Consider the following 16,600-nt stretch of genomic DNA (forward strand, 5'->3'; position numbering starts at 1 on the left):
ACCACTGGACCCAGAGGTAAGTATAGACCTACCCTTAGACACTCTCTCTCAATGCCATGCTTTTGCATTTTCTAGGATATTTAAATTATACAAAGCTATGGGATAGTTGGGCCCTTGTTAAGTTGATGACATTGTTCAGATGCTCAACTATTGCTGGAATCTCTAAAAATAGGATTCTTACCTACTAAGAACTGTTAAGCAGCTTATGTTAAAAATAAGCTGTTGAATAGTAATGCAACACAAGTAGGTGATATTTCAATGTCACAGCAACAACCTAGCTCAGAACTTACACTGCCTGTACTGTAGCAATTACTGTAATACAAGGACAGTTAATGGAATCAACCTTAATTCTGTTTTTACAGACACATTCCACAGTGTGAACACAATTTATTGTGCGCTTTACTACATAAACCCATACAGAATAATTTTAGATACAGACTGAATTGCCTTTGAAAAAGCAAGATGTCTTATGGTTTCTTTGCTACTGAACAGGAGCACCTGTATTCTAGCTCCAAGAATGATGAGCAAACAAAACAGTTCTTGCTTCATCCTGAAAAGAAAAAGGAAAAAATGTTAGGGATTTGGGCATCAGCAGCTAGCATTTGGCAAATGCTAAGTTTTTCTTCCACCCTAACACCCTTCCCCTTGTGGTGTTTAAGAGTTCTCTACTGTGCATAGCTCTCAACAAGAATGAATACAACTCTTAAGCTTTGCATGCTCCTCACAACTTACCTAAATTAAGCCTCCACCACTAAAATGATCAGCTCTTTAAAATGGTATAAGCAGGTTCTCTTGACAAGTCTGCTGAAGTGAAGGAGATCCAAGCACAGAGCTAATCCAAATCATGTTCTGCAAATTAACCTATTTTCAACCAGACTGCTCACCACCATGCACATTAAAGAGGTCACAGATGGTACTAACTACTCTTGTAAGACTTCACAGGAGATGTGTAGTGCAAGTGCAGAACAAAAGCAGTAGTGTTGGTGGTCTTCAAGCTATGCATGGGATAAGTGTCTGCTACACCTGGCAAGGAAGATTAAAGCCTTGAAACTCAGCTAGTCCCTTACCTCCAACCTAATCAATGTAGCACTTGAGAGGGTTCCATCTTGCATTTGCTAGACAGCTCAGACAAGGAAAGCGAAGGGAGGGAAAGATGGGAACCCTCTTCTATGCAGGGAATATAATCTAAAGGTCTACTCAATCAAAAACAAGTTGTTTAAAAAAATAAAGCCAAAATCTACATTCTGCAGACAATATTTAAGGGAAGGATCTACAATTGTCTCAGAGCCCTATAGCCTGAGGACAATCTCCCGGCAGCAGGACAGCAGCCCCCGCTGTTCACTACAGGTAACTACATTTCATCAGGTTAAATAGACTTCAATCAGCAAAATCTTCAACTGCATGTGTTTAATCTCCACCCCTTTTTCTTGGCTCAGATGATTTAAGTATCATGCTCATGCTCCGGTGGAGCATCGTGCTTTCTTCCACTTCAATGCTAGAACAAAGCTCATGCTGGTTCTCTGGCAGGTGGACTTTATGTAGCAGGCTCACAGTCCAAGCACAGCTACAACATGGGCTTTTTAAGGAGGACTGACAGAAAGCCAGCTGTTAGCATGAAAAGCTTTAAAAGACATTTGCTTAAGTAAACACATTTTGATCCTGGCCAGTGGCAACAACACTTTTGAGCCAGCTTCCTCAGAATCAAGTCAGTCAAGATTGCTCCCTCACATACATTCTCTTGTTTGCCCAGTTCCATCACCCATGATGTAGGTATGTTGCCCATGTCACTAACTAAGTATGTTGAACAAGTCAGCTATTTCAAATGCGCTCAAGGCACTCCACTGCAGTAGAAATGGTCAAGACATTTTTCAGTTACACCCAACTCTCAAAAATTGGTTCCACAACTGAGAAACTCATGAGCCTAGACTTTCATTTCACCTTCCACAGTAGTCAGAGAATCAGTGGATTTAGGGGATGGGAACCCTTTAAAACCTGAATTCCAGCACAAGGTCACTGCTTAACTGGAGAGTCTGATGTACCACAGGTTTCAGAGTAGCAGCCGTGTTAGTCTGTATCCGCAAAAAGAAGAACAGGAGTACTTGTGGCACCTTAGAGACTAACAAATTTATTAGAGCATAAGCTTTCGTGGACTACAACCCACTTCTTCGGATGCATATGCATAAGCTTATGCTCTAATAAATTTGTTAGTCTCTAAGGTGCCACAAGTACTCCTGTTCTTTTTTTGATGTACCACAGCATCCCACTCAGTTCTGTCATGCTTTACTGAGGGTTGTCTAAATGAGGGCCTGATCCAACTCCATTAATGTGAAAAGAATATTTTCAACAGGAATTGGATGGGTCCTTAGGTCAAAATATTCAAATTTGGGTGCCTGAAATAAGACATCTATGAGAAATTCATTATAAATTTAGATGCTTAACTTTAAGTATGGTTGTTTGAACATTCTAGACTTAGATTTTGACTTTAAGCTACTTGTCTTCCATAGCTAAAGTACTGCATACTGGCACTGGGCAATACGAGTAAGCCTATGAAATAAGGGTCAAACTGTCCATCTTTGGAAACAGCATACCAAGGAGGGAAGATATACTTACCTAGCAATCTTGTTTTCTTTTTGGAGATGAATTCAGGAATAATTCAATATATCTATGCTCTGGGGAATAATTACAAAATGTTTTGTTTATAAAGTTTCTGAATAATAAAAAAAAGTCTATATAGTGCATGTAACAGTCACACTGCGTAGAGTTAATCATTTCAGGCCTGAACAATTCAAGGCCTAGAAGTTGAAAGGTGCTCTGTACTACATGATCAGTAGACAGCAGACTGGCACTACCGGGCTCAACAGCAATAATGCACAGCAGAAAAAAATGCAAGCATTACTTACGCACGTGTGACCTGTTCTTGGCCATAGCAGCAACTGCATCGTCAAGAGTCTCAAAATGTACATCTGCTTCTCCTGTAGCTTTCCCATTGGAATTATATTCCATGGTGATTTTTGCAGGTTTCAGTGGAGCAAAAAACTAAAGAAAACAAAACCTAAGTGAAAGATCAAGTATATACGGCTAGCAGGTAAGAGTCAAACTGAAAGGCAAGATGGAGCAACGGGGACGAGGTGAGCTATGTAGTTTAATTCTACAAGTTTATTGCAGTGGTAATATTTCAACAAACCTTGGAAACTCCTATTTGATAGAATTAAAATGTTTTTACAGTTGGTTACCATTTTTTCTTCCACTTATATACAAGATTCCTTCCAGCATAAAAGTTAGGCGACCATTTTGTTACAACTTGGTTTCTCGCTATAAAGGGAATACCCAGGTTGAAATAAAATGGTCAGTTAAATTTGATGCTGTTTAGATAAGCACAGTCATATTTACCTGAACCCATTTTATTCTAAAAAACCCTTTAGACCAAATTTGCTTGTGCCCCAACATGCATCACTTTGCATTGAAAAGTGTCCTGCTTGTCAGAATAAACTCCATGTCTCCTACCTATTTAGATGAACTGTATTCTACTTTGTTTTTTTTCCTGGTGAAAAACAAATCATCAGCTTTATCCATTGCATAGCCATGCTTACAGCTAAACATGGGGACAAATGCTGGTTATATCAGACAAATCTTATCAAACCCATTCAGTTTTAAAACAGGATTTTTTGATTGAGCTGTAGAGAAGTTTATTTAAAAGATCTAGCATGAACATGTACACAAGAGTACAGTCACCCACTGTGGTTTGCCTTAAGCTATTGTAAAAATCTGTTCTTATAGTTATTTTAACAAAGCACCTGCAAGATAGAATGGGGAGAAGAAAACACGATAGTCTATTTTGTTTTTAACATTTTTACCCAAAAATATTCTCGTAGTGAAGCTTCACACTCTGCTGTTCTTGTTGCTCTTGGAATTCAAATTAGTTTTACCTAATAACAGTACTAGCTCAAATAATTTAGCACAAAACCAAGGCCTGGCAGCAATTTAGAACAGACAATTTGAACAGTGCCTACCACAATGGCACACCAACCTAGTTGAGGCCTCTAGGCTCTACTGAACCATAAATGTTAAATACAGAGCTAGAGGATTTTTTAAGATTGGGAAGTTCACACTCCAAGGCAGAAATTATATGTGCATTTACCAAAAGTTACATTTACAGCAGTAAGTGGGGCACTTTAAGTATATGGCTTTAATTAGCTATTGAACCTGTTCTACCCACCTACCATCCCCCACAATGTGTCTGAATTTTGTCCTTCCAACTCTTTAAAACATCCCCCATTTCCACATGCAATCCATCTGGAAATTAGGCAACATTAAAGTATTTATAGCATAAAAGGTTGATAGTCTTCAAAGTGTAATCAGGGTTTAAATTGTCACTAATGCTGTACAGTCATGTGATCATACTGTAACGTACATTTATAATGTCTTGGGCACTAGCGTGGAAAGGCAGACCTCTCAGATGGACAAAATGCAGCAGTGACAAGGTACTCCCGAATTCTGACGCGGCCCGAGGCTCGTCAATCACTTCTCTGTAAGAGTCTTCACAAGTGAACAAAAGCAACATTATTACTTGCAACATTACACTCTTGTATGTTTATGTACAGGGTGCAGACAAAAGCAAGAGTATATGCAAAGGTGCTTCAAAGAACAAATGCAACAAGCAAGAACTCACCCTTTTCTTTTTCACTTTCACAATCTGCAGTAGGTCCTAGGGGCTGACCCTGTTCATTTTCTTCAAAGACTGATTCTGATTCTTCTATCGGTTTAGTACTTGGATAAGTATTCATCTTCTTCCCCCTGAACAAACCGCTATGGGTTTGAACTTCACTCCTCCTACTTGGAAATATTTCTATATATCTAGATTTAAAAGGAAAAAGGATTACATGGTACGCCTACACACCCATAGAAAGAATACAGAATTTTCAAAAATGTTCAATTACTTTCATGTGCAATGCTATCACAGTTCCTACTGGATGCTGCTCTGTGGGAGTTTGAAATCACGCATCACAACTTGCAGCTACCCTGAGATTCATTAAGAAGTAGAGAATTCTGGACCATCATCTTAAAGCTAAGTTTTCAATTGCACCAAGTAAGCCTGCCTCTGCCACTTAAAATGAATCTTTTAAAGCTTTAAAAACTACTTGCTGCTTCTCCGGAGTAAATCCAAAATGGTCACAGTGATTTCAAGTGTTGATGGGATTCTAAAACCCTGCAGTTTGCTCTTCAACACTTCTGTGACTCTATGCAGCCACTTGAATAATCTTAACATTTGCAGCACTCCCACAGACCAGTTCAGTATTAAAAATAGCAGAATAAGTTAGGAAAGCATGTAGAAGAAAATGTCATGATCACTACATAACAAGCATGGTTCCAAAGAGCATGAGATGAACCACTTTCTTCATCTGATATAATTGCAAGTGTGGTGCTCCAATGGCATGCCCTGATTTCATACATGTAAATTTCATTAAAGCTTTCAGTACAGTCTTGCCTAGAAATACTGAGGTTTTGATACAAAACTGGTTGGGCCATAAACAGTAATTGCAAAAGATCCAGAATCAAATTAATCAGGGTAAAAGACGCAAGCATGAGATGGACAAGTGTCTTATCCTAACTGAAATCTACTGTAAAATTACAGCTCTCATCCTTCAATGAACAAATGCACCAACACCTCTCAGTATCCCTCTTTCCATACTTCCCTACCTGAATAAAACCATCAAAAGGCCCCAAGCAAGCCTTTTAGCTTGTAAGATTTAAAGACCCAGAATGGCTATTAGGTACCATGCAATCCAAGGTACTAAGTCCTAGAGCAGTTAAATGGGAGTGCTGAGATCGGGAAAATGGCAATCAAATGTGCTGAGCCCCTTCAGAAGGGCTTCTAAGAGACAAGAAAGAATATTCAGGAATATGGGGAACCCAGAGATAGTGCCCAGGGACATTAGGAGCCAGAGAAGAGACAAACCACATTTCTGTGCAACAGTCGTGATAATAAAAGCCACATAGAACATCACTTCAGTGTGGACAAGATCTTTAGTCTACAGTCGCTTAAATGGAGTCTACTTCAGTGTTTAAAAGGATGCTATCAACTTAATTCAGAACCAAAATTTGTGTTTTGTTGCATAAATAAGGAGTAATTTGCATTTTAAAAAAATGTTTTTTTAAACTTGAACTTCTGCAGCAGCATGAATTGCAGTGGATCAGCACTGTACGGGTGCAGGAAAACAAACCATCTAGTCCATTTTCAGTAGCTAAACCGAGAGCTGCAAACTGCATGGACAGGGGAAAGTCACTTAGAATGTCCTCTCTCTTTTAATCATTTAAGGTGCTATTAGATGTAACAAGGAAATGTTAATTATTGAAACGTAAATTATACAAAATTAGTCGAGGATCAAGAACAGAGTGGAAGATGATTGCCAGGGGGCCCAAACTTTAAAGAACGGAGTGAAAATGAATGGGATAACACAATTTAGATAAATAGAAGGTTTTAGAAAAACGGACCAAGATGAACTGCAACATCAAGGCATACTAATAGGGCCCCATTTATATGAAGGGGGGGGGGGGGGAAGTTATCACAAAATAGTCTAGGCCTCTATCTGGGTTACCCTTTTTAACCTAATTAAATCCGGATTTGGTCCTGTTCACACAGGCTGGACGAAACAGTATTTAAATTGGCCTCAATAGTTTTTAACCACAATTGCTAAATTAGTCTGTTCCTAGTTATAGCTGGGGATATAGAAAGCAATAATGTGAAGGAAAATCTAGGGGAGAGAAGGGATGAGGGATGTCAAATTAGAGGCTCACAGTATGCTGAAACTACAGAAAGAAATAAAAGCAAAAGCAGGTTTCAGAGTAGCAGCCGTGTTAGTCTGTATCTGCAAAAAGAACAGGAGTACTTGTGGCACCTTAGAGACTAACAAATTTATTAGAGCATAAGCTTTCGTGGACTACAGCCCGAAGAAGTGGGCTGTAGTCCACGAAAGCTTATGCTCTAATAAATTTGTTAGTCTCTAAAAAGCAAAAGCAGTTATCCTGGGATGTGTTAATAAGGATTTTGTATGTAATGACAGAGGCAACAATCCCATGTCAGTGAAGCCATGCTCAGTATTGTATACAACTAAGATGTCTTCATTACAGATAACGGATACAGTACAGGAAATGCAAAGGAGAGCAAAGACGCTCGAGGTTTTAGCACGTATGATTTACAGGTGAAAATAAGGTAACACAAAACCCAGAGAAAAAGATAGCTATGACAACCATCTACAAATACTAAACAGAAGGAAAAAGAAAAATGTTAAATATTAGGCAAGAATTTTAATAGATAGAATATACTTGTCAAGCCATGTTCTAATTAAAGGGGAAGCAGACACCTCCCAGTTTGTTACTCCTCCCTCTTGATACTGTCTGGATACCTCTGACAGGGATGACTCAGACCTCTTTAAAATACATTTCAGAAGAACCTATTTTTTATTTGGCATGCACCAGATTCCACCTAATTGCAGGCATCAAAAAAATTGCCTTGGAAAGACTATCCCAGCCCAGCAGATGCTTTACCCATCCTCCTGCAAATTATTCCATAATGTTCCCCTTTAAATTAGATGGGCATTGTTAAAGCCAGAATCCTGGATTAGTGCAGAGTAATGGACTACATCTCCCAGAAGCTTCTTTCCACCTTCACTGTCTATGAAACATCCAGTTCCCTTAAGAATTCTAAATACTACATCCAAACATCTCACCAAGTCTCCACTCTGCACAAAATGTTTCCAACGACACTCATGCTAGCATGTATGGCTGGGGAAAAGCAAGGAGGGGGAGTGAAAGAGCATACTGTCAATGAACAATTTGGAACAAAAAGGTGAACACAGTTCTGTTTGTTCACTGTTTATAGGCACAAGCTTTAAGTTATTCTGTATCCCTTAGATTAGTCATAATGTACACAAACAGTTAACCACACTGAAACACATACCGATGCCCAATTTCCTCCTTATGCTTTAACAAGGCTTGATTTGCCATTTGTGGTGCTGCAAACTGCACAAAAGCTTCTCCTGTTTTCCTTCTTCCTCTCTGATCCATGACAAAAGTCATCTCAACTATATCCAAACCTTTGGGAGGGGGGGGGGGAAAAAAAAGCATTTTCTATGTGAGCTGTAGCATATCCAGTTTTCCTTCTCTTGTTTTAAATAGATGAAAACGTACCTACTTCTGAACTGACAGTTCAAGTTGCCCTGAATAGAACTGATCAAGTACTGAACGTTTTCGATGTTTTTTAAACTTATTCCTTTCCTACCTTTTCCTTGATTTGTACATAAGGTTTACTTTTATAGGAGCTTTACTCTCTGAAATGTTGGTCTGCCTGAGTTTTCAAAAGGGAAAATAAGTGATTACCACAAGATTTCAATTCTCTACATTCTTCTGTTTAGGGTTGGTTGGTGGTGAAGGACAGAGGACCTAAAGCACATGAACAAGTTATCCCTACTCTACAGCTGGCAGGTGCTCAGCCGAGAATAGTCTTATTCTCAATTTCTACCAACCCACACAGAAGTCCGGGGAAGTATTCAACCATACTTAAATTATGATTAATCATTTTTCCAATGTGCAATCCTTTCTGCCACACTCTAGAGAAGCCAGAGACATAAGAATCATGATGTCTAACATAGCCTAGAGCTTCTAAAACTCTACGCTATCTCTAAACCAAGGCTTGAAATGGACCTGGTTGGGCTGAGTTGCTCACCTGATTTTTTTTTTTCCCCTGGAGGGCTGTCATCTTGTTCTCCTCCATTATATTCATTAACAACTACGATATCTAGCGGTTTTGACTTTAAACACATTCTGTTCATGTTTTGAAGGTGACACAGAAACATCTGCCTGAGTTTGCAGACAGCCTGAAACAGTGGCTCTGAGAAGGTCACATTCATCTCAACCATGTGTTAACTAAGATGCCTAGTGAGGATCATTTAAATATCAACATTGTTAACTATTTCAATGCTCAAACTACATAAGAAAGGAGTGATATTACGAAGAGGTGCACAATATACCGTCAGTGACATTTCATTTTGGCACCATTTTATCTATTATGTGCCTTAACTTTTGCATCTTATTTTCATCATAATCTTGGCTCTACAAAGTGGAAGCCAATCTTGCAGAGCCCAGAAGGGAAGCCAACTCTCTCCCCAGTCTGCGTGGGCCGCCCCTCAGCAGCAGGGTTCTGTTCTGCTTTGGTGCTGGGCATGCATCCCAAATCTTAACAGGTGCTGCTTCTCCCTCTTCTAGAAGCTGTTGGCAGAGTTTGTAACTGCTGCACTATTGCCTTCCTCAGCCCAGATTTTGAAGCTTTTCTTCACAACTGAAGATGCCAGAGCAGCAGATGTGGAGTTGCACTGTATGTGTGTATTAACAATACTGTAGGTGACCTAGTGACTGAGAGACTGTGTAACTATAGTAGGGCTAGTGAAAGGTTTATTATACACCTATATTGGTATAATTCAGCGAGGGCACATCCCAGCACACCCTGGAAAGACAGTAGGAAAGATACTGGCTTCAAGGATACAACATTTTGTTTGCTACAGAGCTGCAAGGCTTGTTTTACCAGGGCTGGGAGCTAAAAGATCAAAGGGTTATAAACTGTTAAAAAATGACTTAGCAGCTGTGTAGGAGGGTGATCAAAAGACTGAGCAGGATGACACACTGCCTGAAGTAAAGAGGTGAACTGGTTTGTGAGTTGAGGGCAGAGACTGCCATGTAGGGGGGTCAGCAGGAAGCTTAGACCTGCCAGTATCCACATGCAGAAGGCTGTCAGACAAGTGTACAGTCGGTTTATTGTTTTAAGATTTTTTTTCTGAAATGCTTCTGGTTTCCTATTCTCTGCCTGTGGCACACAGGGATTTAGTCTCCTGTGGGATGTCTAATTTTGGTTGTTGGGTTTAGCAGGCGGGTGCTGGTGGCCTGTGATATACAGGGAGGTCAGATTAGATAATCTGGTGGTCTCCTCTGGCTTTAAACTCTGTGAAGCCATTTGCTTTAAGAAGGCTATCTAGTCACTGGATATACCACTGGTCACAGCCCTCGGAGGGAAGAAGGCAGCAGGTTCTGAATTTAAATCGGACCTGCCAAGTTAATCATGGTTAGTACCAGGGGACTACAGCCAAAGGCTTGGTGTGAGAGTGGGAAAATTGCGTGATGCCACCATGCCTGAGACGGAGTGCACTCAGACCAGAAATGAAGTTAGCCCAGAAATTGTGACCGCCATAAGCATCAACGTGTCCTGTGGACAGCATGAGACGACGACATCATCATATTGCACTTGAATTTCTATAACTCAAATTTACAACAGCGAAGCAGAAGATATTATTTAGAAGATATTAGCTGAAAAGAAAAGTCACCTGCAAAGAACTCTGCAACGTCTGCTTCAGTACAATTGTAAGGAAGGCCTCTGAGGCGTACAACTCCATCGTTAACTGCAGGGGATGAACTGGACTGCAGACTCTTCATTATGGCATCTACATCTTCATTGTGTATTTCAAAAACTGCAAAGAATACAAGACAAAACTGTAAATCTTCCTTTGCACCCCAACCCCTACAAAGTCACTCTGAAGAAACATTCTTTTCTTGGTTTTGGGCTGAAGCAATTCGATTCTTTCAACTTTAAGTGTAGTTTTTGCTAGGGTTTCCTGAGAAGTTTAAAAAACGTTTGACTTGCTATGTGATGGGGAAAGGCATCACCTTCGAACCTGCAAGCCACACAGCAACTGATAGATCTTGTAGTGTGGGATTGGGGACAGTTGAGTGAGGTCACAGGGACAGATGAAGACAGGAGCAGCTATCCTTGGCTGAATGAAAGTGTAGGGCTACAGGAGAACATGTGCAGATATGCCTGGTTGAATGGGGAGTGGCGATGCAGGAAACACAGGGGCAGATGTGCCCTGACTGAATAGGGAGTGGGAGTGCAGAGACACACGGAGAGAGGGGCCTGACTGAATGGGAGAGGCAAAGGGTCAGCCAGAGTCTGCATAGGGGAGGCTCACCAACCCCTTAACAATTCCACCCCCCTCCAAAAATACCCCCCAAATCCTGTTCCATACTTCTCCCACCCATACCTAACAACACTCCAGGTTCACTCCCAGGCTTCTTTCCAGCAATTACTTCCCTCTCCCTTGACTCACCCGTCACCGCTGACTCCCTCAAGCCTTTGCATTGTTTCTGAGGGATGCGGGAAATACATTTCTGTATGCTAGTTTAAATGAATTACTCAACGTTCTGTATTAATATACCTAGTAACGAACCTACTAGTCAGAAAACATCTCCTGAGTCTTTGTTGTTGTTGTCTGTATTGTTAGACACTTGCTGAAAGGTATTTTGAAATAAATTACCAAAATAATTGAAAATGGCATGATTATATTGTGTTATTTTGACAGATAAAACATGTAGAATTCTAAAGTATGTGCAGAATTGTTGGGGGCAGAATTCCCTGGGGATACTATAATGCACTGCAGCCGTATGAATGCCACAATGCACAGCCTCTCTCATCAAGAGGGAAGACTGTGATGCATCATGAAAGATGGAGTCCAACCAGGAATCCTAGCCTATAGAGGAAGATGGGAGCAGGATACCCATGTCGTGGAGGCATTTCAAAAATGAAATGTTTTTAATTTTGGACAAAATGTCTCAATTTTGATAAAATATTCTTTGTTGATATTTTCCATGGGAAAAGAATCCATTTTCCAACCAGTTCTGTTGGAAGTAAGACAGGAGGAGAAAGGGCTGAAGTGTGTAAATCCATTTCAGAGAAATTACAAGCAAAAATGTAAGGCAATTCTTGGAGAGTAAACAATGACTTTTCAATCCCCTTCTCTCCAAAGCTCTTTGTATTATTTGCCCAACCTTCTTCATAAAATGGAATCGTGGGATAAGATGTGGTAGTTGAGCTTTCAAGGGGATTTATTTAGTTTTGGTGAAGTTTGGGAGCAGAAAGGGAAAGTGTATTTGAAAATGAACTTCAAAACAGGAAGCTAGCTTTAACTCTAGTTACCCTCCAGGCCCTCTTTAGAATTAAGAGTTGTAACAAAAACAACAACACTGAACAATGCCTAAAGGTTTTTGCTTATAGGTACTAAATAGTAAAAGTGTGTGTGTTGACGCTGGTTGATATACAACAGTCTTCACAACCACATTTCTTGTAGTTAGTGTTCCAGTCCTTTTAACTTCTAAAAGGCTTTCCCCTCGGTTCCCCAACACAGTAATAGCTTTAGTTTTGCTCCGAAATATTCTTTGCCTGTTTTAATATATGTAGATTACTTTCAAAACAGACGGATTAAACGTACCTTCCACATACCGCTGACCCATATATTTCCGGTGCTTTTCTAAGGCATTTTGCACATCCTGTTCTGACTCTAGTTCAATCAAAGCATCTCCTCTGCGTCTGCCATCCCTGTTTAAAAGGAAGTGTATCCCACTCTCGCCATTTCGAATCCTGCAGTCTAGAAAGTTACACATAAAAGATACAGTTAAGAAAACAGCACAATATTGATTTATTGTGTTTCTTCCTTACCATAATCTGCTGGCCCAATTGAAACTGAACATTCTGATCTTATATAAAAACTTCACCTAAGCAGCACACTACAGTATATCAAACACAAGACAGTAAATGCCATACAGATGCCATTATCTAGAGATCTAGAGAGAGAGATATCTCCACATACACACAACTAGGATCATGCATTGCCTTAATTTCAACTGGTTATCAATTTAAGGCCTTGATCCTACAATCTGTTCTAAACAGGTGGACATTTATACCCACGAGGAGTGCCATAGAAGCCAGCAGAGTTCTGCACAGATGCAAGGATCTACCCACTTGGATCAGATTGTAGCATCAAGGCCTTACCTGGTTGGCAATTTTTTATTTTTTGAGTTTGTAATTCAACTAATTTGAGTGTATTTTAAAATGTAACTTTAAAAATAAAGTTAAATGATTTATTTGTACTAGAGCTGTCAATTAAGCACAGTTAACTCATGCGATTAACTGAATGAATTGCAATTTAAAAAATTAATTGCAGTTTTAATTGCACTGTTACAGTGTCATGTGAACGCCTGTTCTCACTTTCAGGTGACACTGTAAATAAGAAGCAGGCAGCATTATCTCCTGCAAATTAGAACCAAACTTGTTTGCCTAAGTGATTGGCTGAAGTAGGACTGAGTGGACTTGTAGGCTCTAAAGTTTTACATTGTTTTATTTTTGAGTGCAGTTATTTTTTTGTACATAGTTCTACATTTGTAAGTTCAACTTTCATGATAAAGAGATTGCACTACTTGTAGTAGGTGAACTGAAAAATACTATTTCTTTTCTTTTTTACAGTGCAAATATTTGTAATAAAAATATAAAGTGAGCACTGTACACTTTGTATTCTGTTATAATTAAAAATCAATATTTGAAAATATATAAAACATCCAAAAATGTTTAAATAAATGGTATTCTATTATTAACAGTGCGATTAATCGTGATTAATTTTTTTTAATCACAATTAATTCTTTTAATCGCTTGACAGCCCTAATTTGTACCCTTATGAGACAGAGAGAGACTGAACACAGAATAAATAGCTCCTCCATATCAAATACTTATAAAAATGTAACTGAATAGTAAACACAGGATTTAAGTTTTAGGGTCAATCATTCATATTTAAAAACACATTCAACCACATCACATCTCTGTACAAGACCAGATATTATACCAGCGAAAAAGTTAAGCACATCTTCAACAGTGCAAGAGTATGGCAATCCTTGGGCTCGGATAAGAAACACATCATCTTCCTCTCCTGTCTTGGATGGAATTGGTGCATGCTCTGAGAATGGAGGAGACTCATCTTGAAATGAAGAACCTGAGTCCTTTGAAAAAAGAGGAGAGTATTATTTTTAAAAAATAACAGCTGCTCAACTACTTGTTTCACTAATAATTCCCTTCTGTGTTAAAACTATTAAATGAATATTGTGCTGGCTATCACCAGCAATTCAGAGAAGTAAACAGAGATAAAAACAGTCTATTAATTTACCCAGTCAAACTGTAGGATTGCGCCTAATAAAGATTTTTTTCAGTCCCAGTAGTAGTAAATGACTTAAACAAAAATAACTATATCTTAAAGTCTGCTTTTCAGGGTCTCCACCACAGATAATGCCTAATGACTGAGAAGTTTCAGAGTAACAGCCGTGTTAGTCTGTATCCGCAAAAAGAAGAACAGGAGTACTTGTGGCACCTTAGAGACTAACAAATTTATTAGAGCATAAGCTTTTCGTGATGCATCCGAAGAAGTGGGCTGTAGTCCACGAAAGCTTATGCTCTAATAAATTTGTTAGTCTCTAAGGTGCCACAAGTACTCCTGTTCTTCTTTTAATGACTGAGAGGTGCCTGAAATCTTTGGAAGAAAAGAGAAAACTACTCAGATTATTCATATTTTGTTACAAACTCAAACAGACCCAGTTTCTGTGAAAAATTCACTATGTTTTACTTTTTATTAAGCTTAAACATAGGATTGAAAAGTCCACACCCTCCTCACTAAAAGGATGGAAGGAATAGTGAAATCAATGAGCTAAACAGGTAATGAGAAATTTAATTTTAGGGACCCTGAACCAGTTGCCTAATGGCAACAGGATACCCAAGACCTTCCTCTGAAAACCATTTATGCTATGCTACAAATCTAGCATAATTGGGCAATTAATCATTAAAAAAAAGTTTATTACACAAATCTCAGTATTCAAGAAATTAGACACAATACAGAAAAAAACCTGTACACAACAGTTCACAGTCATTTTACAGGTTTCAGGGTAGCAGCCGTGTTAGTCTGTATCCTCAAAAAGAACAGGAGTACTTGTGGCACCTTAGAGACTAACAAATTTATTAGAGCATAAGCTAGTGGGTTGTAGCTCACGACAGCTTATGCTCTAATAAATTTGTTAGTCTCTAAGGTGCCACAAGTACTCCTGTTCTTTTTGAGTCATTTTACAGAAGGATAGCATTCTAGAGAAGTTACTTATACAAAAAAGTCTGTGGCTTCTAATTTGCTATCTTGACAAGAGGCTGGGTATTTAACACCTCAGATAACGAATGTCCTCCGCGCCTAGGCATGATGGAGAAGGCAACAGAGGTGACCTTCAACACTGGGCAGAGGAGTTCTCCCAAGGGTGGCAAGAGTTTTTTCTTAACCCTATAAGGGCTCCAATAAATGGATTTTCCACTGACCTCCTGGGGATAAACTGAAGCAGTGGCCAATAAAGATTAGGGGGTACATACAGGAACAAGAACATGAGGGAGGGGAAAAAACAGCCTCTCTCCCCTGGATAATCTTATATCACCCACAGAGTGGGTGCCAGGGAGTGACCCCAGTTAGTGGGAGATTGCCCCTAGTGACCCTAGAGAAGGGCAAGTTGATGGAAAAGGGAGTGACCCCCTAGAGACTAGGGATGGGAGCCCCCTTGCAGATTGAAGGGATGGGAGCAGATTTAGAGGGACTTGGGCAGGAGGATGAAGCAACACCCACAAGATCCCCCAGAGATTGGGGGTCAGGGTCAGTCGGGGGGACAGTTACCCTCCCTTTAGGGTCCCCCCGAGATTTGAAGGCAAGACATCAGGGGAGGGGACAGCGGCCTCTTTGGGGACCCCCTCCAAGAAACGGGGGGCAGCGACCCCTAGGGTGGGGGGAGGTTCCCCGGGGAAGGGGGTGCGGGCTGAGGGCCTGCGCCCCCTATACTGCCGGGGAGGGGGGGAGCCCATCGTACCTGGCCGTAGCTCCGCCCCGGGTGGGCCTGGTGCAGCAGCGGGCCCCGCAAGGCCCCGAACCCGGGCCCGGCCAGCGGCAGGCTGCCGGCGGCCACCGCCACTTGCAGGCCCCGGCTCTGCGCGGCCGCCCTCCCCAGCAACAGCAGGAGCCGGCGGCGGCCCGACAGGCCGGAGGCGGAGGCCGCGGCGGGGCGCAGGGACAGGCAGGCCGCCCCCGTGCGCTGGCAGCTGCTGCAGCTACAGCCGCAGCCCCGGAGCAGGGCGCCCAGCACCCAGCGCGTCCCGGCCATGGGCGGCGGCGAAGGCGGAACAGGCCCGGCACATGCGCGGCTGCGGGGACACCAGGTGGCCCGGGGCGGGCGGTTGCGGCTCCGCCTCCCCTTCCCAGGAGGCCCTGGCGCGGCGGCGGGGCGGGTCCCGGGCTGGCCTCCATGGCGTGCGGGGCCCGGCCCGGGGGCTTAGCGCCTCCCGCCGCCCCCTCCCGTGTGGGGCTGCCCCGGGCGGGCTGGGTTTAGCCCTGCAGTGATACCGGGCTTAGGGGGCTGTGCGCGCTCGGTTACACGGGGCGTCGTGCCGGGTAACGCCTAGTGTGGACGCTCCGAGCCCGGAAGAAGAGAGACACCCCCCCCCCCCCCCACACACACACACACACACGGTCGCTGAAACCCCTGGAGAAAAAACCTCGACTAGACCGACCAAAGGCAGGGGTCAGGGCTTGTGTGCATCTGGGGCTGGTCGGGAGCAGCGGCTCCCCATGACTGGGTGGAGGCTCTACCCCAAATAAGGGAGCCTGGTCGCCCTTTAGCTTAGTGCGCTTTGAAAGGGAGAAGCGGTGTTTCCTAGTGGGTA

General features: G+C 41.7%; 1 protein-coding gene across 1 annotated transcript; it reads right to left on the reverse strand.

The window, feature by feature from the left end:
* Positions 1-372: 372 nt before the first annotated feature.
* GRSF1 (G-rich RNA sequence binding factor 1) lies at positions 373-16,085 on the reverse strand. The gene is made up of 10 exons (XM_054029767.1): positions 15,751-16,085; positions 13,713-13,866; positions 12,309-12,464; positions 10,371-10,514; positions 7,958-8,093; positions 4,670-4,854; positions 4,412-4,536; positions 2,901-3,036; positions 2,611-2,669; positions 373-550 (listed from the first exon to the last, which is right to left on the reverse strand). The coding sequence occupies exons 1-9, from the start codon at positions 16,039-16,041 to the stop codon at positions 2,611-2,613; spliced, it is 1,386 nt and encodes a 461-aa protein (XP_053885742.1). The 5' UTR covers positions 16,042-16,085; the 3' UTR covers positions 373-550.
* Positions 16,086-16,600: the final 515 nt, after the last annotated feature.

This window comes from Malaclemys terrapin, chromosome 5, assembly GCF_027887155.1.
Source record: "Malaclemys terrapin pileata isolate rMalTer1 chromosome 5, rMalTer1.hap1, whole genome shotgun sequence".
Classification (NCBI taxonomy): domain Eukaryota; kingdom Metazoa; phylum Chordata; order Testudines; family Emydidae; genus Malaclemys; species Malaclemys terrapin.